This window comes from Coregonus lavaretus, assembly GCF_964263955.1.
Source record: "Coregonus lavaretus genome assembly, chromosome: 33".
Lineage (NCBI taxonomy): Eukaryota > Metazoa > Chordata > Actinopteri > Salmoniformes > Salmonidae > Coregonus > Coregonus lavaretus.
In genome coordinates this window covers 11,485,684-11,510,569 of record NC_140020.1, presented here as the reverse complement: position 1 = coordinate 11,510,569, position 24,886 = coordinate 11,485,684, and the positions used below count along the sequence as shown (strand labels likewise).

At 42.4% G+C, this 24,886-nt stretch overlaps 2 protein-coding genes across 2 annotated transcripts in view; one reads left to right on the top strand and one right to left on the bottom strand.

Annotated features, from left to right (window-relative positions):
* The first annotated feature begins 2,177 nt into the window (after window positions 1-2,177).
* The window catches only part of LOC311108749 (5'-nucleotidase domain-containing protein 1-like), a 106,684-nt gene continuing 83,975 nt past the window's right edge, over window positions 2,178-24,886 (top strand). Inside the window, exons 1-6 of the mRNA XM_084151486.1 lie at window positions 2,178-2,322; window positions 3,022-3,113; window positions 3,397-3,468; window positions 3,663-3,772; window positions 3,977-4,056; window positions 4,198-4,279. Coding sequence (XP_084007612.1) covers window positions 2,230-2,322; window positions 3,022-3,113; window positions 3,397-3,468; window positions 3,663-3,772; window positions 3,977-4,056; window positions 4,198-4,279 — 529 coding nt within the window. The 5' untranslated portion in view covers window positions 2,178-2,229. The remainder of the gene's footprint in view (window positions 2,323-3,021; window positions 3,114-3,396; window positions 3,469-3,662; window positions 3,773-3,976; window positions 4,057-4,197; window positions 4,280-24,886) is intronic.
* Window positions 4,446-13,326, bottom strand: LOC311108747 (uncharacterized protein; the record flags this gene model as incomplete). The annotated part of the gene is made up of 2 exons (XM_084151484.1): window positions 4,446-6,909; window positions 13,203-13,326. The coding sequence occupies 2 exons, from the start codon at window positions 13,324-13,326 to the stop codon at window positions 5,051-5,053; spliced, it is 1,983 nt and encodes a 660-aa protein (XP_084007610.1). The 3' UTR covers window positions 4,446-5,050.

Here is a 24,886-nt window from a genome sequence, read left to right as displayed (position 1 = left end):
TTCCACTTCAGGGACAAGTTATTGACAACCATAGCATTGTAGCTAAACCTAACCCTAACCCCTTTCCTAACCTTAACCTCATTCTCCTAACCTGCCACGCTACTTCACCTAACCTGCCATGTTAATTATCCTAACCTGCCACGTTACTTATCCAAACCTGCTACAGTCCCGTGTAGCTCAGTTGGTAGAGCATGGCGTTTGCAACGCCAGCGTTGTGGGTTCGATTCCCACGGGTGGCCAGTATGAAAATGTATGCACTCACTAACTGTAAGTCGCTCTGGATAAGAGTGTCTGCTAAATGACTCAAATGTAAAATAAACAAATCATCTGTGTCATGAAACCATCAGTCTCATAACACCGGCACTGACCAATAGTAGGCACAAATGGGCGTTTTCCTGATATCAAGGAATGACCACATCAAGAAACGCCTGAATTGAGGTCTACAATTACTCTATATTGTAGGCCTACCTGTTGGGCCTGTCCATTATGTGGTGGACAAAATGTTAGGCTATTAGTTGAAGGGGCAGGGCAGTTAATATGACTTTCCTGTTTTTTAAATGATATTTCCACACTATGAGGTCGAAATAACACTCTGAAATTGTGAAAATTATGATATTGCCCTTTTTGTGTGAGAGAGCTGTTTGAAAAAAAAAAAATGCCTGGAATTTCAGCTTGTTCAGGTGGGATGGTTTTTTTTGATCAGATCATGATGTCACAGTCTGATCTGATTATAATATACCAATGACCATTCATCTGGGTAAGGGTTGGGCTCTAGACCACCCTATCAGCCAATCAGGGCTGTGTATGTATATATCTTCACATTTCTTTCCTAATGCCCACACTACCAGACTCATGATTTCAATGGCCAAAAGAGGCCCATGGAAATAAATTATGACAATATATTTTGGAGTTATTTTCATTAAATAAAACACACACAGTGATTTATTAGACATAATTTAAAAATAAAAAGACTGCTAGGGGGCTTTAATTATCTAGCCTAACTAATTAAGGCTACACATTTTTAACAACTGCTTTACCTGTAGGCATTAAGCTAGACTTCCAAATGATTAAATTGAATAGGATGAATAACCCTTATTAAAAGTGAGATTAATTATTTAACATTATAAATCACACTTTTAGGCAACTTGCATCTTTTGGTAGCCTTCCGTATGCATGTTGTCAGTATGCCCCGGTGTCGTGCATGTGTGGCCCCCATTACAAATTCTCCCCTCTTCGGATAATTGATGCACATTTATTGGATGTACTACGGTACACCCGGAAGCCTTGGGCACAAACCTCTTCTGCACATTCTGTATCGTGCGCACCTCCACCAGATATATCACTGTTGCGGTTGATAAATAATATCATACTATAGATAGACAATTCTTAGACTTGATTAACTAAAATTGTACGATAGTGTCTGGTTGTTGGAGAAATCCTCTAATGCGTCCCCTTGCCTTTTGTAACAGCCCACGTTTCGATAGAGATAAATGCAATGGCCGTGTTCCAGAGCATCAACACGACTGCAGGCGACTGCCGACTGACTGATATTCATATTACCTTGCATCATAAGTAACGACTCATTATTTTATTTTTTAAATCAGTCAGTCACAATTTACCCATGATACATTGCAATTCTGAGCCTTTCGAACACGGCCATTTCCATTGGAGGCTGCAGACTCGTCATTGATTTTGGGCGTGTTCAAGCTGAATGTGCAAAGCTGTCATCAAGGCAAAGGGTGGCTATTTGAAAAATCTCAAGTATAATATATATTTTTATTTGTTTAACACTTTTTTGGTTACTACAAGATTCTATATGTGTTATTTCATAGTTGTGATGTCTTCACTATTATTCTACAGCAAGGAAAATAGGAAAAATAAAGAAAAACCCTTGAATGAGCAGGTGTTCTAAAACTTTTGACCGGTAGTGTACTGTATATTAACAGTTTGTGAATGTGTGATATGGGGGTTGGAGACATGTTTATTTCGACATTACAAATAAAAACTTTATAAACAATGGCAACACTGACATGTTGCATTGAGCCTTGCTGTTGGAAAACCACATCGGTGTCTGACTGTCGCAGATGCAGCTCCCCAACGTTCTCCTCGACTTTCGTCTGCAGTCGGTTGCCTAACCACTCAAACGAGCCCATTGATTGACAGTAGTGTGCAGGAGTGCACGTTTGTCTGTACAGTGCAACATCCTTGTTTTCCAGCGCTCTCGTTAAAATGAGCGAATATTTTTCCCTTTCAGATTGTGATGTCATTGGTTTTGATTTGGACCACACTCTCTGTCGGTACCATTTGAAAGAGACCTCCAGGGTGAGTTTATTTGTAGCTCACGAGCTACAGCGAACGTTGTGAGCTGTTCTTGGCATTTCTGACAATACAATACAGTAACAATGTAGCCGGCTATAGCTACCAAGTAGCCTAACGATTGCCCGCAACATCACCATCCTTTCCAACTCGCAGTGTCAAGTCGGTCATTCATGGATCGCTGCATTTCATCAATAGCTACTACTCACAATGTATTACGAAACGAATGGAATATAAAATACTTCCTACATGGTGTTCATATGCTAAACGTTGCAGTCGTGATGCAAGCGCCAAAACCTAAAACGACATTGTTGTAATGCAGGGGATTCTTTCGCTTTTGCAACATGATATCGCTAACATAACACTGTATACTGTATGTCGTTATACTGCATGCATAAATGAAATGTATAAGCAATATGCTTGCAACAACAGATTAGCCAGCAGGCCCTTAAGGTGTCTGTGTGACATCTGACTGCCAGCTGCAGAAAACCAATGGCATCCTCTCTGTCAGGAACACAAATGACATTGAAGCCATGACTTTACAAATAGGTTTTCAATGCATGCGAGGCAGCTCCATCATGGTAGCTGTCAATACAGTACAGTGTGTATGCATTTTACAGTAATACATGTTCAGTGTCACTGAATGTTCACCCCACCTGTGGATAGATTATAACAGTGACCCTATATTATTGTGCTTCTTTGCAGCTGATCTATGAGAGCTTTACCAGGTATCTGGTGGAGCATAAAGACTATGACAAGGACCTTCTCACACTGACCCCTGCTACCTGGGATTTCTGGTGAGTCACTAGCAGCAGCAGCAGAATGACTGAATAAAATCATCCCTTCCTCTCTATTCTGTAATCAGTAATGACCGTGGTGTGCCCTTGTAAATTCAGACCACCTGCATGCATCATTCCACTACCCCATTTTCAGGTTGGATAAAGGGCACTTTTTAAGCAAAAAGGAAGATGCTGAATAATGCTCACATATTCTTATCGTTATTGCTTAGCATAGGACATTGATCAACATGCTTATTTTTTTGCCAATGACCACTATGAAATGTGTATTCTGTATGTCCAGTTTCAAAGGCTTAGTGGTAGACCTTGAGGATGGAAACTTGGTTAAGTTGGCCGAAGATGGAACTGTCTTACGGTACGATTACAGTTAATGATACAGTTAAATGCATGCTTTGATATTGCTTTCCATTTATATTGATAGGAAAAATGCCTGTTTTGAAGTGTTGGTATGAATGTACAGTATTTGTGCACGCATGTCTTTTATTTTTACTTCTCTTTGTACCCAAAATGAATAAAAAGCCTGACTTTAAACCTGTTTGTTTTGATCAGAGCAACCCATGGGACCAATAACCTCAGAACAGAAGAGATCATTAAACATTACGGTCCAAAAAGGGAATGGAAGCACTTCAATAGCCTCAATACCACATTTACGAGATCTAGTAAGTCTTTCATCTTGGATCTGTGTTTCCCCTCCAATCCTTGTGACAGCGTTTGTTTGTTTTTTGTGATGCAGTTGAATTTTCATGATAATGCAATCTTCTCAAAACATGTACTTTTTTCTTCTCACTTTATTTCCAATTTACAGAGTGATGAATGATTGGATTGTTTCTCACAATAAATATCTTCTGTTTTATTCTCCGCAGCAAAGTACTATTTTTATGACAACTATTTCGATCTACCTGGGGCTCTTCTCTGTGGAAGGGTTGTGGATATGTTGCACAAGGTAAAATCTATTAAAATAAATGTTCATTATGATTATTAATAGATAATTAATGTTTACACATTTGTTAATAATAAAACCATATAAAAAACAACAACATATAAAGATTTAATTTCAAGGACGTTATTTTGTTTTTGTCAACAGCGTGGGAATGAGGTGAATTCAGACTTTTGGAAAGACATGGTTGCTGCCATCGACCACAACTACAACACATCAGCATTTAAAGGTAGGTTGATCACTTATTTTATAATCAATCACTTTCCATTGTTGAATCAGTGCACCATATCAGAACCACTCATTTAATTGGCCATATCGGTGGGCTCAAAATCAAACAATATTTTCAATTTCCTACCGTAGACTGTCGCAGAAAAACAAGACAAAAGCATCAGTTTCGGAACTTCTTTACTTTGGTCAGGAAGTTAAACATAGCATATTGCATCCTAAGGCATACAGTTGTTGTTGACAGAATACATTTTTGAATGACTGTTATTCATACTGTGTGGTGCAATATCACACTGCTGGTTTGTTAAAGGTTTGTTACAGCATTGCAAAAAAAAACAAAAAACAATGATTTCCTTTGCATGTATATTACAAGACATTTATTAAACACTATGAAAAAAAAAACTGCTGGAAATGTTACAGGCAGTCAAAGAGCACCATTTTGTGTATTTTCAAACTGTTTTGTATTCCTTGATCATTGTTTGCTGAATACTTGTGCAAATACTGGGAAAGGGAATAGTGATAAAAAACATTTAATTCCTAAATTATATTCTTCCTCTCAATTTATTTGAATGCCTCCATGAACTGAATACCCTTCTCAATGGAATACTTCAGAAAATTGCTGCTCTTTCTTTTTCAGCCTTTTCAAAGACAAATTAACTTGTAGAATATTACATAAATTTTTTATTCTACAATGACAACCAAATCTCAATGGAAGTTGTAAACTGATCTATTTCTTTAAGTCGTTTCTTTAAGGTTTCAAGGATTAGTGTCTGTATCACGTTGAAGCAATCAGGAACCCAGAGAAAGAGCAGTGAACATTGTCGGCAGCGAAGACACCATTGGTCTCCTCATCAGGGACCTGAATGTAGACTTGGTCATGGGCATTCAGCATAAGAACAGTGCTGCCAGACAACTGATCCAAGAAGCCGTTGTTGTACTCATCGTATGAGAACATGATTGGCTCACCATTTTTGTACAGTGCCACCAATGCATTAGCACCATTAACATGCATATGGTAGGAGAAGTAATAGAGACCTGGTACCTGGCAGGAGAAGATGCCAGTCTGGGGGTCATAGTGCTGCTCACCATTGTAAATAATCTGGTTGAACTGAATAGGTGATCCAGCTGAAGGATAAGCCCTAGTCAGAACAGCGCTGAAGGCAGACATAGGGGCCTTCATCATCTCATGATGAGGCATCATAATCTCATGGGACTTTATGGGCATGCTCTTCTCATGATGGTAGACCATCTCACCAGGGGGACCAGGTGGTCCAGGAGGTCCCATAGCACCTGGGTTACCATCGTGACCTCTGGAACCAGGAGCTCCAGGTGGACCCATGGGACCAGAAACTCCCTTGGCCATCTGGCCAGCTGGGCCGGGTGTACCAGGAAGACCTGGGTGACCCTTAAGACCTGGTTGACCTGCTGGACCTGAAGGCCCCACTGGTCCTCTTGGCCCTGAGATGCCGTTCTCGCCTGGTTTCCCAGGCCCTCCAGGTGTGCCTGGGTGTCCCTTTGCTCCTGGAAGACCATTTGCACCTGGAGTACCTGGAGCGCCAGTATGGCCCTGAGTTCCTTTATTACCCTGATGTCCTGTAGCACCTGTTGCACCAGGAGGGCCTGCTGCCCCGGGGATACCTGACTTCCCTGCATGACCCTGATGTCCCTGATCTCCCTTGGTTCCCTTTGCCCCAGGAGCTCCCACCATGCCGACATCACCTTTAAGTCCCTGAATACCTGTCTCTCCCTGGAATCCTCTAGCACCCTGGGGACCAGCTGGACCCGTAAGCCCTGTAGCACCTGTTGCCCCAGTGTAACCTGTTGGCCCTGGCTCTCCTTTCTGACCCGTGGTTCCTGATGTACCTGGTGATCCTCTGTCTCCTGGCATGCCATTAGCTCCTGGTTTACCAACTCCTGGCAAGCCAGATGCACCTGGTTGTCCAGCATGTCCCTGGGGACCTTTAGGTCCCATATTTCCAGGCATACCTGGACTGCCATTTTCACCTGGCTTTCCTGGTGCTCCTACCCCAGGGTTTCCATTGTGGCCCTTTGGCCCTGGCAGACCCATGGCTCCTGGAGCTCCATCCCTACCTGGAGTACCTGACTTCCCAGGCTCCCCGGGGTATCCAGGGGCACCAGACTTACCAACTCCGGGTTGACCGGGCATACCAGATGGTCCCATTGGTCCCACTGCACCCACTGCACCTGGTGCCCCATGAATACCAACTCCCTTCTCTCCCTTTTGACCTGGCAGACCAGGGATACCTGGATGTCCTTTAAGTCCGGACTCACCCCTTGGCCCCATGCTGCCGGGCAGACCGTGTGGGCCAGGTTTGCCTGCAGAAGAGTATCCAGCAGGTCCTGGGCTTCCAGGGGAACCGGGAGATCCTCTTGGACCCATGGCGCCAGTTGCGCCAGTATGGCCCTTCTCACCGGGCATGCCATTACTACCTGGTTTCCCAGGAGCACCTGGGTTGCCAGGCTTGCCAGCTGCGGAGTAGCCAGCAGGTCCGGGGGGCCCGACTGGGCCCTTTGGTCCGGGATGTCCAATGCCACTCTTGCCGGGAGGCCCAGGGGGCCCCATAGGTCCTGGCTCACCAGGGGATCCTGGAATACCTGCCTCCCCTGCAACAGCTGGGTAAATGGATAAGTAGAATTACTTAAAGGTGCAATATGCAGAAATCACTCTGCTATTTCCTGGTTGCTATAATTCTAATAGTTCGCCTTATTTCAGTTTATGTGACAAAACAAGCAATGTATGGTGTAGAGAATCATTGTACAATCTAAATATATTTTCAATAACCAAAAATATTGTATTTTCAGCTGTTTGAAGCTGATGTACAAAACCGAAAGTGAAAGATGAAAAAACTAAATGTAAGAACGGGAAGCATAGAAATAGCACACATAGAACAGATCTACCGCTTCTTAGACTTACACATTTCTATGTGAATTTGGTCAGGTCGCCCAAAAAGTTACACATTGCGGCTTTAAGATGCAGGTAACAACTACAGTCAACTGTAATTGGTTTAGATTCAGGATCTCTTTTTCTTTTTTTCTCCATCTCAATAAGTTTGTCAGAGTTCGTTTTTGTTTTTCCAGAGTTCATTAGGTCATTAGATTTCAGTCAAGGTGAACTTAGCCACTTTGTCCATTGTCTGCTATCAGAGAATTCTCAATTGAAGAGTTGAGTCCACTTTTTTATTCTTAATGCATCTGAATCATTTGTCTAATGTTTCATTTTATATGTTGATGTATTCTCAGTGATGCCCCAAATGGATCTTAGATGTTTTAGAAAGCGGATTACTGATATCTGTGCCCTATTTGTATTGGTATTGAGGAACAACTCTGTCATGCACCAGTCATGTTTGTTTTTTCCTATTGAGTCCTGTTGCAAACATATAGCGGTGGGGGGTTTCCCTGACCTGATTAAACTACCATCTCTCAGATGTCCATCCTGTGCAAAATAGAAGTCATAAAGCAAAGTATTAAATGATAATAAGATAAGCTTGAAAATGTAACATTTTGCCTCTGCTCGTCATTGCACTATATACACTACATGGCCAAAAGTATATGCACACCCCTTCAAATGAGTGGATTCGGCTATTTCAGCCACGCCCGTTGCTGACAGGTGCATAAAATTGAGCACACAGCCATCTCCATAGACAAACATTGTCAGTAGAATGGCCCGTACTGAAGAACTCAGTGACTTTCAACATGGCACCGTCATAGGATGCCACCTTTCCAACAAGTCAGTTCGTCAAATTTCTGCCCTGCTAAAGCTTCCCTGGTCAACTGTAAGTGCTGTTATTGTGAAGTGGAAACATCTAGGCGCAACAACGGCTCAGCCGTGAAGTGGTAGGCCACAAAAGCTCATAGAACAGGACTGCAGAGTGCTGTAGCGCGTAGTGCATAAAAATAGTCTGTCCTCGGTTGCAACACTCACTACCGAGTTCCAAACTTCCTCTGGAAGCAACATCAGCACAATAACTGTTAGTCGGGAGCTTCATGAAATGGGTTTCCATGGCCGAGCAGCCGCACACAAGCCTAAGATCACCATGCACAACGCCAAGTGTGGCTGGAGTGGTGTAAAGCTTGCCACCATTGGACTATGGAGCAGTGGAAACATGTTTTCTGGAGTGATAAATCACGCTTCACCGTCTGGCAGTCCAACGGACGAATCTGGGTTTGGCGGATGCCAGGAGAACACTACCTGCCCCAATGCATAGTGCCAACTGTAAAGTTTGGTGGAGGAGGAATAATGGACTGGGGCTGTTTTTCATGGTTCGGGCTAGGCCCCTTAGTTCCAGTGAGGGGAAATCTTAACGCTACAGCATACAATGACATTCTAGACGATTCTGTGCTTCCAACTTTGTGGCAACAGTTTGGGAAAGGCCCTTTCCTGTTTCAGCATGACAATGCCCCTGTGCACAAAGAGAGGTCCATATAAAAATGGTTTGTCGAGATCGGTGTGGAAGATCTTGACTGGCCTGCACAGAGCCCTGACCTCAACTCCATCGAACACCTTTGGCATGAATTGGAATGCTGACTGCGAGCCAGACCTAATCGCCAAACATCAGTGCCCAACCTCACTAATGGTCTTGTGGCTGAATGGAAGCAAGTCCCCGCAGCAATGTTCCAACATCTAGTGGAAAGCCTTCCCAGAAGAGTGGGGGGACCAACTCCATATTAATGCCCATAATTTTGGAATGAGATGCCCACATACTTTTGGTCATGTAATGTATCATTGTTAAGTCACGTCCATTTCTCCCTCACTTAGACCACTTGCATGTCAATTGGTTCCTTTATCCTTGAGTCCTCTGCTTTGGTGTTCCACTCTGAAACACCACACTGTGATTTAAACAACAGAGTAGGCTCTGTGATTATGGAGGGAGTTTGTGGGAACTGACTGCTTTTCCCAGGGTCATCTTGACAGCACCAGTGTTCTGAGGAGATGTTCACATAAACACTGGTGTACATGTACAATGCACAGCATGTTGAGACTATATTAGACTACTGTAGCCAGTTACTTTAGTTTCATTTACCCATACTATATTGAACCCTTTAATTTCCCAAGTTGTCTGTAGTGAATTATATGGTTAGTGGTCCTCCAGTTGTTGATGCATGTGCATCACCTTGAACCCTTTCTTCCTCTTTCTTAGTGTGGAGTTTGTGAGGCAGTACAGGGTAGGTCATAGGGTAAAATGCAGGCCATAGTGGGATATAATGGTTGTTTAAATGTGTGGCATCTGGCCTAAATCCTGAAATGCTGACGGGATACTTTTATCCCTGCCTTTGAGAGGTTAGCCCATAATACATCAACAATTTCCTGAAGCCATGTTGTTTGTTGCATATTATGCCAAAAAGTAATTAACTACTGAAAACATTACCTAGATTTGGATTTAGTTAAACTACCTCCAAGCTACTGCTAAATGTAGTAACGTTACATGTAGTTCACTACTCCCCAACACTGTCCTCAAGTAATGTGTGGTGTAGTATTGCCATGGTGTGAAGTACTGATACAAAAGTCAGTATGGAACATTTGGCTACAGTGAACGAAGTGGATTGGATGCATGATTTGTTGAAAAACACATCAAAAAGTGTTTGCCTTTTCCTGCTTTGGAATAGCACTTTGAGAACAAAACGGCAAGACAGGGCTGTAATTAGAAAGCCACTGAAGAGTAGGTTTGAAACCCCAGAAGAGCAGAATGTGCCAGAACTGGACACTTTGGCAGCCAAGTCATACCCCAGAAACTGGGAGGTGATGGTACTGACCACGGTCAGCACAGTGGCATAGCTAGCTGTTGAATCTTGACTTGTCTAGTCTGCATGGTTTAGGCCTAGATCCTGTGTCTATTGTCAGCGTCAAACCGTATATATTTCTATATGTAGGCTATGCCATGGCTCTCGCATTGTAACATTATACATCCTGAGGATGTATATCAGACTTACTTAAAAAAATATCTTACAGCATATTTGAGATTATATGCAATTTTGTCAACTCTACTTTAGGGTGTTTGTTTTGAGAAGTCTGAGACAATTTAAGCACTACAAAGTGGTTTGTTTGGGAGTGCAATGTGGTAAGATCTATTTTGAAGATTTTTCAGACATCTAAGCTTTCATTGTTGACTTGTGGGAAAGGATTATATTTATATGTCAGAGGCCACTGGCCATAAAAACTGCATCAAAACAAAACATCTTAAACAAAGCTACTGAGTGCCGGAGTCTGGTTGAGCGGCAACACTTGACTCCGGACCATATTCTTGACAGAATGGTCTGATCTCTTCCATTTTGTCAAGACCCACTGTCTTACCCTCTCTACTTTCCCCGCTGTCTTCTGAGCTTTCTCCTGAAGAGAGGATAGTAGGATATTTAGCAGGATATTTCAATATTTGTCAAGAGTGAGATATCTTGGAAGCAGTGTTACAGTGCCTTGAAAAAGTATTCATCCCCCTCTGTGTTTTTCCTATTTTGTTGCATTACAACCTGTAATTTAAATAGATTTTTATTTGGATTTCATGTAATGGACATACACAAAATAGTCCAAATTGGTGAAGTTGAATGAAAATAATATAATAAATAACAGAAAAGTGGTGTGTGCATATATATTCACCCCCTTTGCTATGAAGCCCCTAAATAAGATCTGGTGCAACCACTGACCTTCAGAAGTCACATAATTAGTTAAATAAAGTCCGCCTGTGTGCAATCTAAGTGTCACATGATCTGTCACATGATCTCAGTGTATATATACACCTGTTCTGAAAGGCCCCAGAGTCTGCAACACCACTAAGCAATGGGCGCCACCAAGCAAGCGGCACCATGAAGACCAAGGAGCTCTCTAAACAGGTCAGGGACAAAGTTGTAGAGAAGGACAGATCAGGGTTGGGTTATAAAAAAATATCTGAAACTTTGAACATCCCACGGAGCACCATTAAATACATTATTCAAAAATGGAAAGAATATGGCACCACAACAAACCTGCCAAGAGAAGGCCGCCCACCAAAACTCACGGACCAGGCAAGGAGGGCATTAATCAGAGAGGCAACAAAGGTACCAAAGATAACCCTGAAGGAGCTGCAAAGCTCCACAGTGGAGATTGGAGTATCTGTCCATAGGACCACTTTAAGCCGTACATTCCACAGAGCTGGGCTTTATGGAAGAGTGGCCAGAAAAAAGCCATTGCTTAAAGAAATAAATAAGCAAACACGTTTGGTGTTCGTTAAAAGGCATGTGGGAGACTCCCCAAACATATGGAAGAAGGTACTCTGGTCAGATGAGACTAAAATTGAGCTTTTTGGCCATCAAGGAAAACGCTATGTCTGGCGCAAACCCAACACCTCTCATCACCCCGAGAACACCATCCCACAGTGAAGCATGGTGGTGGCAGCATCATGCTGTAGGGATGTTTTTCATCGGCAGGGACTGGGAAACTGGTCAGAATTGAAGGAATGATGGATGGTGCTAAATACAGGGAAATTCTTGAGGGAAACCTGTTTCAAGTCTTCCAGAGATTTGAGACTGGGACGGCGGTTCACCTTCCAGCAGGACAATGAACCTAAGCATACTGCTAAAGCAACGCTCGAGTGGTTTAAGGGGAAACATATAAATGTCTTGGAATGGCCTAGTCAAAGCCCAGACCTCAATCCAATTGAGAATCTGTGGTATGACTTAAAAATTGCTGTACACCAGCGGAACCAATCCAACTTGAAGGAGCTGGAGCAGTTTTGCCTTGAAGAATGGACAAAAATCCTAGTGGCTAGATGTGCCAAGCTTATAGAGACATACCCCAAGAGACTTGCAGCTGTAATTGCTGCAAAAGGTGGCTCTACAAAGTATTGACTTTGGGGGGGGGGGGGGGGGTGAATAGTTATGCACGCTCAAGTTTTCTGTTTTTTTTTTGTCTTATTTCTTGTTTGTTTCACAATAAAAAAATATTTTGCATTTTCAAAGTGGTAGGCATGTTGTGTAAATCAAATGATACAAACCCCCAAAAACTCAATTTTCATTCCAGGTTGTAAGGCAACAAAATAGGAAAAATAAATACTTTCGCAAGCCACTGTATGTGGCAGCTAGCAGCATTTTAACTGGTGCGTGTTGGTGTTTTTTTATGAGGCATACAGAAGTGATAATTGCCCCTGGCTCTCACTTTTACAGAACCTCTGTGGTCTGACTGTCAGCACTGTTGCAGCCAGGAGAATAGTTGTTATCCTAACTACAGTTTTTTGTCCACTTTCTGTTGATGAATGAGTGTGTCATGTCTTGGGAGCTGTGGAAGGATGCATGGGCCCATGGTTTCCTATTGCCACCACAACTATGGTCAGGTGAAAACCCTCAACAATTTTGACTAAGACATTGCCTCAGGTCCCATCAATAAATCTCAGTTACTTGTTCCCTTGTTAAGGATAATGTGCTATCAAATCTGTTTCATAAGATCAAATGTGGAGGGCTTTAGTAAAAACTGTTAACTTCCACAGTGATGGTATTTTCAAATGAAAGTAATGCTGGATATTCAGCAATTTTACATTAATTGATTGGCTAAGTAACAGAAACAGGTTGGCTAATTAGTAACTTTTTAAAACATATTTTAGCAAACCATGCTTATTTGTCCATATTACATATATTTCTCACTATCCTGTTCTTAAAGTCCCATTTGTTAAAACTATAAGGAATTAAAAACAGCCAAGTATCTTCCAGTTTGACATGTTTATTCTCTGTTGGAACTGACAGGTATTATAAAAAAGGCCAAGAGTTTTTCCTAGTCAGGTGGTGAAGAAAAACTCCTGGTCCCAATGACAAACCTCTAGTACAGTCTAGAATTGGAATGAAACCTTCCATAAGCTTTCCACCAAGAGAATGTACTGCAAAGCTGATGTACAAAATAGTTTTTACAATAATAACATGCTGATAGACATGAAGATGTTGAGACTTACTTTGGACATGGCTCTTGGTAGGATACTGCTGCTTGGCTACTTTCTGTACATGGTAGTATCTCTCTGGCGTTGCCACGGCCAAGGCCACCAGGAGGAGGAGAACGCTTGTCACCCTGAGGTCCATCTTGTGAAGCTAAACCTGCATGAAAGAAATGTAGAACTTCAGAATCTTTTCAGACATCCTTTCAGTTTGTTGAAATGTCAATGTTCTTCAACATACAGAGACACAGTGGCGAGATACACAGTAGCTTGGCTGTTCTATTACCGCTCTATAACAGGGCCTGCACAACAGCAAACTAACATTTCTGTGTCAGAATTACAAGAAACAAGCACAGTAGGGAACATTGCGGACCCCCACTCTTCAGTCAGATTTCCAGAGCTACCTCAGATTCAGTCTCTAATGTATGGGTCATCCCTTCCTCCGCCAAGTGAACCATCTCATCACAATGATAATTAAGATGCGTGCTACGAGGAACACTTGAGGCTAGACACCCCCAGTACCCTCTACTTCAACCTTATCCTCAACCATGCCCCCAACTGACTCCCCCAAGACCCCAACATCCTCCCCCATGGCCCCATCCACACTGTACACCTCACAGCACCAGGCACAGAGGGCCACACAAGAGTCACACACACATACACCCAGAGAGCAGACCAGAGAAAGCGGGCAGGGTACACCTACCAGCAGAGAAGATTAGGCTCCAAAAGATCAGTAGGGGTCGGGAAGCTGCTGTCCCGGCACGTTGCTGTATAGTCCGTAAGTCTGGAGGTTAAGTCTGGGCTGGCTGCTGCTACCCAGGCCACTGGGCTCGGGGTATTTATACCAAATCTGTCTCTAGCATCACCCAGAATCAACCTAGTATAGACGTCCCACCCCGTTGTGATGTCAGCTTTAATGAAGGGTGCCATGTCTTCAGAGAGAGAAGGCATGTCACTTCAGGATGATAGTCCTCTCATAGCATTTAAAAACCCCACACCTCCTCCCTCACCAGTTCTCAATGGAGCGGCACGGAAAGAGATTTAATATTTTTGAGGGTATATGTGGTCATAAGTTCAAGTCATGTACAGAGCTATATGGGTATAACTTTTTTCTGTGATGTCTTAGATTAATTCTAATAACAACATAAGTGTTCCCCTCTTCTACCCATTTATGGATATTTCGATTGCTCAAAAACAGGTGCATGGGAACAGCTTTAGTACATGAATTGTCTCCAAAATAACAAAGTGAGTGAGAATTTTTCCCCGTCACCCCATGTAGTCCCTCTGTCAGCGTAAATAACACAGTGGATGGCCCAGACCATTGAGTCCTTATGGCAGGAATTTCCAGGCAACAATGTGGGCTTCAGCCTTGTGCACTTCTGCAAGCAAACAAATATTCATATATTGCTCCCTTGCAGGATTTTAATGTCAGATTGTGTATGAATTGTGGTAACAAAATCAATACGGTATGTCAGCTTAGTGAACTCTGGTAAACATTAGTTAAGTTTATAGCCATGTTATTTTATTCACCGGAGAGCTAAACTATTTTAACTGTGTGTGGTGTAGAGTGCATACAGCGGTACTATGCCTCCACTGAGCCGCAGTGCAAGATGGGTATATCAGAGGGTAGAGTTGAGTTTCTGTCTTCAGACCTCTTGTGGTCGGGTGTCCTCGAAGGTCCACCATGGTCTTATTTGTGTAATTTGTTTTACCACAACTGATACTTTTTCCTATCTAGTTAACTGATTTGATTATGTGCAGTACCTACCTTTGGTTTTCCCAAGAGTCTCTCAACTGTGTTTTGTGATGTCACCACGGGCTATATAATAATATTCTTATTACACACAATGTCATGTGGGACAGTCACATGCAGTGGACAGATATACTTAAAGGTGCAATATGCAAAAATCGCTCCACCATTTCCTGGTTGCAAAAATTCTAATAGTTTGCCTAATTTCAATTTATGTGACAAAGCAAGCAATATACAGAATCATTGTACCATATAAACCGCTGTGAAATATATTTTCATTAAACCAAAACAATTGTATTTTCAGCTGTTTGAAGCTAGTGTACAAAACCGAAAGTAAAAGACATAAAAATAAACGTATGAACGGGAAACAAAAAAATAGAGCACATAGAACAGATCTACAGCTTCTTAGACTTGCTTTCGATGAGAATGACAGATCTATAACTCACATTTCTATGTGAATTTGGTCTGGTAGCCCAAAATTAAATATTGCAGCTTTACATTTTGTATACAGAAGCTGTGCCTCAAATTGCTACTATTTTCTGTGTGTGTGTGTGTACGTGTTTAACTATTCTGATGGGGACCAGAAGTCCCCGCAAGAATAGTAAACGAACATAAATTTGACCAACTGGGGACATTTTGTTGGTCCCCACAAGGTCAAATGCTATTTCTAGGGGGTTTAGGGTTAAGGTTAGAATTAGTGTTAGGAGCTAGGGTTCGTTTTAGGGTTAGGAGCTAGGGTTCGTTTTAGGGTTAGGAGCTAGGGTTAGGTTTAGGGTTGTTCGGTTTCTGGGTTAAGGTTAGGGTTAGGGTAAGAGGACGGGTTAGGTTTAGGGTAAGGGTTTAGGGAAAATAGGATTTTGAATGGGACTGAATTGTGTGTCCTCATAAGGTTAGCTGTACTTGTATTTGTGTCTCCTTATCTGCAGTATTTATCTTTGTTCTTCTTTGAGCTGTTTTGCACCTGTTAATCCATGCCAGCTCAAGGTTTACTGTAATACGATTGAAATGGACTCTAGGATGTGTTTAGGTTTCGGAAAACCTAAATCATTTTCAACTCTTAGTTTACAGCCCGCAGAAGAAAGCCAGTCGAGCCACCCTTTAGTTAAATGCCAGAGTCGCAGGAGGTGGAGTCAACACTTAAAAACGTTTCATGTCCCAGTCCCTCCATCACACTTTCACCATGAAAGCTGCCCCACAGTGGCATCATGTTTTTATTTTATTTGCATCTACGATTTTTTGGTGTGTCAGGATGAATTCCTCCCTATCTAAAAGTATACTGTGTCATTTAACGTAATTGAATGCCTAGACTAGAGTCACATGAATACAAGTGTCCTGGAAGACTTTGCAGGATATGATAGGAGGAGGACCAGGTCTTACAGACCGTCTTTGTGTATGAGGATAGAAGTTAAACACCTTCAAGACCACTCTATTGTACTAGTCATCAGAGTGTTGCATCATGACAATGGGGCCTGTTATGAAATGCACAAACGTTGGCCTTTTTACAATAAGCCTTTGTCACATCACTCCTGAACCACTTAATGATGTGTCATTGTGGTGGTGGTTGCTTCAGTTTTAGAGTGCTGGGAAGGCATAGTCTGGGTGACACAGACACGTTTGTCTGTGTTTAAAATCTGTCTGCTCTGTTTGGGCCCAGTGATTGGAGGATGCCACACTGCCTGAGAGAAAGGAGAAAATAATTGCAGGTTGATGATGTAACTATGCCAGTTTGAGGAGTAGAAAGTGGGAGTCTAAAGATAGCTTGTTTTAGCTGGGAAGTGACTGGGATACAGATATAACATTTTAATAAACCCAATATGCCACTAAGAGGCGGTTGCAGCTTTATGAATGGAAGGATGATGTTGGCCCTCCAGGCTGAGTGAGGGTGCAATTATAGGGACCCGAAAGAAAAACATCTAGAAATCACGGTCAGAAGCAGAACTGACCAACCTGAGGAGGCTGAGGTTGTGTTTAAAATAGGAACCAGAAACCCAAAATGTATCCCTCCTGACTTTGTTGTTGTCATTTTAAGATGGAAGTACTTAAATGAAGAAATTAGTGAAAAGCTGGTAATCAGAGAAAGAGGGGGATTAAGGCCAAAAGAGTTGAAAGTTTTATTTTTCACGCTGAAGTCTTGAGAATGTTCCAAATCAGATTTGGTTCCAATTTTAGGCTCTCTTTTAGGACCAGGTAATGGGAGGGGATTGTTGGAAGTCAATTATGTTAATCGAGGCAGGACACAACACAAAGAGGCTTAATGACTACTACCTTTTAGTCTAATATGCCTTCCACACCCTCCAGAGCCCTTTAAGTGGAACAAACGGCTCACATGGATGCCTGAGCCAATCCCATGGTTTTCTTCTGGTATTGAGACACCAGGACAAAATAAGATGGAACATATTGTCCAAAGCACAATATTTTTTAGTCTGAAACAATATTGTAATTTGCAGCATATTTTCTACTAGCTATGGATCTACAGTGAGGGAAAAAAGTATTTGATCCCCTGCTGATTTTGTATGTTTGCCCACTGACAAAGACATGATCAGTCTATAATTTTAATGGTAGGTTTATTTGAACAGTGAGAGACAGAATAACAACAAAAAAATCCAGAAAAACGCATGTCAAAAATGATATAAATTGATTTGCATTTTAATGAGGGAAATAAGTATTTGACCCCTCTGCAAAACATTACTTAGTACTTGGTGGCAAAACCCTTGTTGGCAATCACAGAGGTCAGACGTTTCTTGTAGTTGGCCACCAGGTTTGCACACATCTCAGGAGGGATTTTGTTCCACTCCTCTTTGCAGATCTTCTCCAAGTCATTACGGTTTCGAGGCTGACGTTTGACTACTCGAACCTTCAGCTCCCTCCACAGATTTTATATGGGATTAAGGTCTGGAGACTGGCTAGGCCACTCCAGGAACTTAATGTGCTTCTTCTTGAGCCACTCCTTTGTTGCCTTGGCCGTGTGTTTTGGGTCATTGTCATGCTGGAATACCCATCCACGACCCATTTTCAATGCCCTGGCTGAGGGAAGGAGGTTCTCACCCAAGATTTGATGATACATGGCCCCGTCCATCGTCCCTTTGATGCGGTGAAGTTGTCCTGTCTCCTTAGCAGAAAAACACCCCCAAAGCATAATGTTTCCACCTCCAGGTTTGACGGTGGGGATGGTGTTCTTGGGTCATAGGCAGCATTCCTCCTCCTCCAAACACGGCGAGTTGAGTTGATGCCAAAGAGCTCGATTTTGGTCTCATCTGACCACAACACTTTCTCCAGTTCTCCTCTGAATCATTCAGATGTTCATTGGCAAACTTCAGACGGCCCTGTATATGTGCTTTCTTGAGCAGGGGGACCTTGCGGGCGCTGCAGGATTTCAGTCCTTCACGGCATAGTGTGTTACCAATTGTTTTCTTGGTGACTATGGTCCCAGCTGCCTTGAGATCATTGACAAGATCCTCCCGTGTAGTTCTGGGCTGATTCCTCACCGTTCTCATGATCATTGCAACTCCATGAGGTGAGATCTTGCATGGAGCCCCAGGCCGAGGGAGATTGACAGTTATTTTGTGTTTCTTCCATTTGCGAATAATCGCACCAACTGTTGTCACCTTCTCACCAAGCTGCTTGGCGATGGTTTTGTAGCCCATTCCAGCCTTGTGTAGGTCAACAATCTTGTCCCTGACATCCTTGGAGAGCTCTTTGGTCTTGGCCATTGTGGAGAGTTTGGAATCTGATTGATTGATTGCTTCTGTGGACAGGTGTCTTTTATACAGGTAACAAACTGAGATTAGGAGCACTCCCTTTAAGAGTGTGCTCCTAATCTCAGCTCGTTACATGTATTAAAGACACCTGGGAGCCAGAAATCTTTCTGATTGAGAGGGGGTCAAATACTTATTTCCCTCATTAAAATGCAAATCAATTTATAACATTTTTGACATGCGTTTTTCTGGATTTTTTTGTTGTTATTCTGTCTCTCACTGTTCAAATAAACCTACCATTAAAATTATAGACTGATCATTTCTTTGTCAGTGGGCAAACGTACAAAATCAGCAGGGGATCAAATACTTTTTTCTCTCACTGTAAAAGTATGCTGACGAAGAAAATAAGTCTGCCTCTGGATTGAAATCTGTAAACTATATATGTTTGACTGACTCTGAATTAAGCCTAAACCTATATTGTACAGTAAAACGTGCATTTAGCGTAGGTTGACGTCTATAGCCATCTTATCAGAGTTAGCGGTTTTCACAGGATTATTTTAGACATTTTATAGAGAGATGTGACATGTCATTAAATGGAGTTACCGGGGAAAGCTGGTATCCTGTTTGGTTGGCTTGAGTTCCTGAAGAGGCCAAGGCTGCCATGTATGCACTGACTGCATGTCTAATTCACATTACGTTAAACCTTTGATTAATGGTCATAATAAAGCATAACGAGTGCTTATATGGTTATATGTCTTTATGGTTATATTCACCAAAAGCATGTAATTTTACAGTCCATTGAAGACTATGGGATGTTTCCCATGTTTTTTCATTATCCCTCACTCTCTGCTTCCCATGCACTTCTGTGTTGTCAATCAGATAGCTCCTGTTTAGTTTGGCGTGCCCAACCCAGACCCAGAGTCCAGCTACTCATGACCAGTGGACGCTGGGGGTGTAGAGGGCTCTGGCCTGGGCTTGGCTGACCTGACTGTCGGCCTTAGGGTTTCCGCCTCTGGAGGTGGTGTTGGAGATAGTGGTGAAATAGCAGTGTTTCCCCTACATGCATTTAGCAATGACAGCCACAAAAAAAAGAAAAAAAGAATATATATATATATAAACAAAAAAACATATTGAAAATAATTTTGGGGATTGTAAAATGTTTTCAAAGTAAACTTAAAAGACTAAAACCAGATAGAAAGTATGTAGAAAAAGATAATGGATCAATACAGTGGGGAGAACAAGTATTTGATACACTGCCGATTTTGCAGGTTTTCCTACTTACAAAGCATGTAGAGGTCTGTAATTTTTATCATAGGTACACTTCAACTGTGAGAGACGGAATCTAAAACAAAAATCCAGAAAATCACATTGTATGATTTTTAAGTAATTAATTTGCATTTTATTGCATGACATAAGTATTTGATACATCAGGAAAGCAGAACTTAATATTTGGTATACGTTTCCTGTAGGTCTTGACCAGGTTTGCACACACTGCAGCAGGGATTTTGGCCCACTCCTCCATACAGACCTTCTCCAGATCCTTCAGGTTTCGGGGCTGTCGCTGGGCAATACGGACTTTCAGCTCCCTCCAAAGATTTTCTATTGGGTTCAGGTCTGGAGACTGGCTAGACCACTCCAGGACCTTGAGATGCTTCTTATGGAGACACTCCTTAGTTGCCCTGGCTGTGTGTTTCAGGTCGCTGTCATGCTGGAAGACCCAGCCACGACCCATCTTCAATGCTCTTACTGAGGGAAGGGGGTTGTTGGCCAAGATCTCGCGATACATGGCCCCATCCATCCTCCCCTCAATACGGTGCAGTCGTCCTGTCCCCTTTGCAGAAAAGCATCCCCAAAGAATGATGTTTCCATCTCCATGCTTCACGGTTGGGATGGTGTTCTTGTGGTTGTACTCATCCTTCTTCTTCCTCCAAACACGGCAAGTGGAGTTTAGACCAAAAAGCTCTATTTTTATCTCATCAGACCACATGACCTTCTCCCATTCCTCCTCTGGATCATCCAGATGGCCATTGGCAAACTTTAGACGGGCCTGGACATGCGCTGGCTTGAGCAGGGGGACCTTGCGTGCGCTGCAGGATTTTAATCCATGACGGCGTAGTGTGTTACTAATGGTTTTCTTTGAGACTGTGGTCCCAGCTCTCTTCAGGTCATTGACCAGGTCCTGCCATGTAGTTCTGGGCTGATCCCTCACCTTCCTCATGATCATTGATGCCCCACGAGGTGAGATCTTGCATGGAGCCCCAGACCGAGGGTGATTGACTGTCATCTTGAACTTCTTCCATTTTCTAATAATTGCGCCAACAGTTGTTGCCTTCTCACCAAGCTGCTTGCCTATTGTCCTGTAGCCTATCCCAGCCTTGTGCAGGTCTACAATTTTATCCCTGATGTCCTTACACAGCTCTCTGGTCTTGGCCATTGTGGAGAGGTTGGAGTCTGTTTGATTGAGTGTGTGGACAGGTGTCTTTTATACAGGTAACGAGTTCAAACAGGTGCAGTTAATACAGGTAATGAGTGGAGAACAGGAGGGCTTCTTAAAGAAAAACTAACAGGTCTGTGAGAGCTGGAATTCTTACTGGTTGGTAGGTGATCAAATACTTATGTCATGCAATAAAATGCAAATTAGTTACTTAAAAATCATACAATGTGATTTTCTGGATTTTTGTTTTAGATTCCGTCTCTCACAGTTGAAGTGTACCTATGATAAAAAATTACAGACCTCTACATGCTTTGTAAGTAGGAAAACCTGCAAAATCGGCAGTGTATCAAATACTTGTTCTCCCCACTGAATATTTTTTTTAAAGATCATCTTTGAGAACGAACAATCACCAAAATAAAAACTAGACAGTCAGGGAGAATCTAAAATTAAATAAATGTAATGGCATAATGTTTGAGTCACTCAGATAGCATAAAAACATGGCATAAGCCATGGCAAAATGTGTAGAATTTCAGGAAATTAGCTTTGAAACTGCAATGTTCTCTCCGCCCCATGGACAAATGTTTTGAATTGCAGAAAATGTGCTTTAAAATAGCACCAAAACGTCTCTGTGGTCAAAAGGAGGGCCTCTACAACCGTTCCATTGGACTCGCCTACTAGCCCGAATTGACATATGTGCCCAGTAGGATGGACCTTTTTTAATTTTTGCTATTCTGGGAGGAGCTCCTGTGTTTACCTAATTATGAAGCTCTGAAAATAATTATGGTCGGATAAGAAAAAGAATAAGCCATGCAAGCACTATTGAGAATCCAAGCCATTGGTAAACATCCCATAGCTATATTTTAGCACTATTGAGAATCCAAGCCATTGGTAAACAGCCCTAAAATATAGCTATGGGATATCTTTGTATGCTGCATTTTCACTTTGGTCTTTTGACCAGGATTTGGTTGGAAGCCTTGACCTGAACTTAGAAGTGCCAAAGGTTGCAAACCACAGCATTCAAGAGTGAGAAACACTGATGCACTGAAACAGTATATCCACTTTTTGGTTGACTATCCCTCATATGTTGTGCACAGTAACTTAGATTAGACTTGAATCCCAATCTCTGCACACATTGTTTGTTTATAGTGCTTCTGAAGCTGCGGCCTATCATTCTTGGTGGCCTGTAGCACGTCTTCATACAGTATGTCAAACTTCTGGATTTCCCCTTTCGGGTGTTTCTGTCATAGGTCAGGTCTGTTTTTGTTTTTCTTGGTTGGATCTTTATTTTAGGTGTGTGGGTTGAGAAGAATCCCTGAACACCACTCTCATTACGGTGGGAAGAATATTTGGTATAGTTTAAGAGGTAGGCTAGCTACTTCCTCTTTCAACAGAAACCCAGGGGCCATGAATGAGGAAGAACTTCTGAATAAATATTATCTTGTGAATACCATGGCGCAGTAGAAGGGAAAAGCTCAATTTATATTTTTTGGGAAGTTAATTTACATTACTCTCATTAGACTGGCTAAAAAAGGATTCCATTACTATATCTGCTCAACCAATTATTCCTTATGGTGCTAAATTGTCTGGATAAATGTTTAGTTTTCCGCTTATATTTTTTGTCCTCGTGTTACAAAATGTAAATTACTGGATCTTTGTAGTTCACCACCATATGTGCTCCTTCATTTTGTACGATTATTGTTGGCCATGTGTAGGCGTAGGTGCTGTATGCGTGTAGCTATCATCAGCTGAGCTCTGTGAAATCCATATATTAAAGCCTGTTGACACGTGTTGTTGTTTAGGTGTGTTTGAGAAGAGAAAGAGTGGGAGGAGAATTACACATTCTTTCTGGCATGACAGGATTCTGACAGTTGGAACAGAAAGTACAGAACATTTAAAGATAGTGTTGGGTTCTCCTCTCTTCCCAAAATGGGTGCTTATGTGTCCAACAGCTAGTACAGGACAGTTTTAGAAATGTGTGGAGTTAGATTTGGAAACAAAGGTAATGAGCAAGCTATTTGTAGAATCTATCTTTTCCCGATTTTCTCCACATCCTTGGCCTCCTGCAGTCACAGGAGATGAATAAAATAGGTCTGCACAATACTGAATTTTGAAGCACTGTCCTACCATGAAAAAAAATCATAACATATCGCCTATTTGAAATGCATTAATTTGATAATTTTGTTTCTGTGATAATTTTGTTTTATATGGCATCTAGCAACAGATGCTGCAAGTTATGTGGCAGTCAGACAAAAACAATGACATGGAGTACCAGATTGTTTAGATGAGCTACTGTAAGTGGCAGTGTTTAGAAACTTTCACTCAGCTGAGGTGAAGGTCATGAAGTCAACTGAAAAGGCTCAAGTTGTTCCTCCACAAATAATAAGCCATTAGCTGGTGAGGCCAAGGCTGCATGTGAGATATGAGTCAGGTTTAACTGCTTCGGGCTCTATAACTGTACTATAATGACCTCAACCTCACGCAAATTATCAACGAACCTACCAGGTACAACCCTAAATCCGTAAACATGGGTACCCTCATAGATATCATCCTGACTAACATACCCTCTAAATACACCTCAGCTGTCTTCAACCAGGATCTCAGCGATCACTGCCTTATTGCCTGCGTCCGTAACGGGTCCGCGGTCAAACGACCACCCCTCATCACTGTCAAACGCTCCCTAAAACACTTTAGCGAGGAGGCCTTCCTAATTGACCTGGCCCAGGTATCCTGGATGGATATAGATCTCATTCCGTCAGTAGAGGATGCCTGGTTGTTCCTTAAAAGTAATTTCCTCTCAATCTTAAATAAACATGCCCCATTCAAAAAATACAGAACTAAGAACCGATATAGCCCCTGGTTCTCCTCAGACTTGACTGCCCTTGACCAGCACAAAAACATCCTGTGGCGTACAGCATTAGCATCAAATAGCCCCCGCGATATGCAACTTTTCAGGGAAGTTAGGAACCAATATACACAAGCAGTCAGGAAAGCAAAGGCTAACTTTTTCAAACAGAAATTTGCATCCTGTAGCACTAACTCCAAAAAGTTTTGGGACACTGTAAAGTCCATGGAGAATAAGAGCACTTCCTCCCAGCTGCCCACTGCACTGAGGCTAGGAAACACTATCACCACCGATAAATCTACAATAATCGAGAATTTCAACAAGCATTTTGCTACAGCTGGCCATGCTTTCCATCTGGCTACCAATAACCCGGCCACCAACTCTGCACCCTCTGCTGCAACTTGCCCATGCCCCCCCCGCTTCTCCTTCACACAAATTCAGACAGCTGATGTTTTGAAAGCGCTGCAAAATCTGGACCCCTACAAATCAGCTGGGCTAGACAATCTGGACCCTTTCTTTCTAAAACTAGCCGCCGAAATTGTCGCTACCCCTATTACTAGTCTGTTCAACCTCTCTTTCATAACGTCTGAGATCCCCAGAGATTGGAAAGCTGCCGCGGTCATCCCCCTCTTCAAAGGGGGTGACACTCTAGATCCAAATTGCTACAGACCTATATCCATCCTGCCCTGCCTTTCGAAAATATTCGAAAGCCAAGTTAACAAACAGATCATCGACCATTTCGAATACCACCGTACCTTCTCCGCTATGCAATCCGGTTTCCGAGCTGGTCACGGGTGCACTTCAGCCACGCTCAAGGTCCTAAACGATATTATAACCGCGATTGATAATAGACAGTACTGTGCAGCCGTCTTCATCGACCTGGCCAAGGCTTTCGACTCTGTCAACCACCGCATTCTTATTGGCAGACTAAATAGCCTTGGTTTCTCAAATGACTGCCTCGCCTGGTTCACCAACTACTTCTCA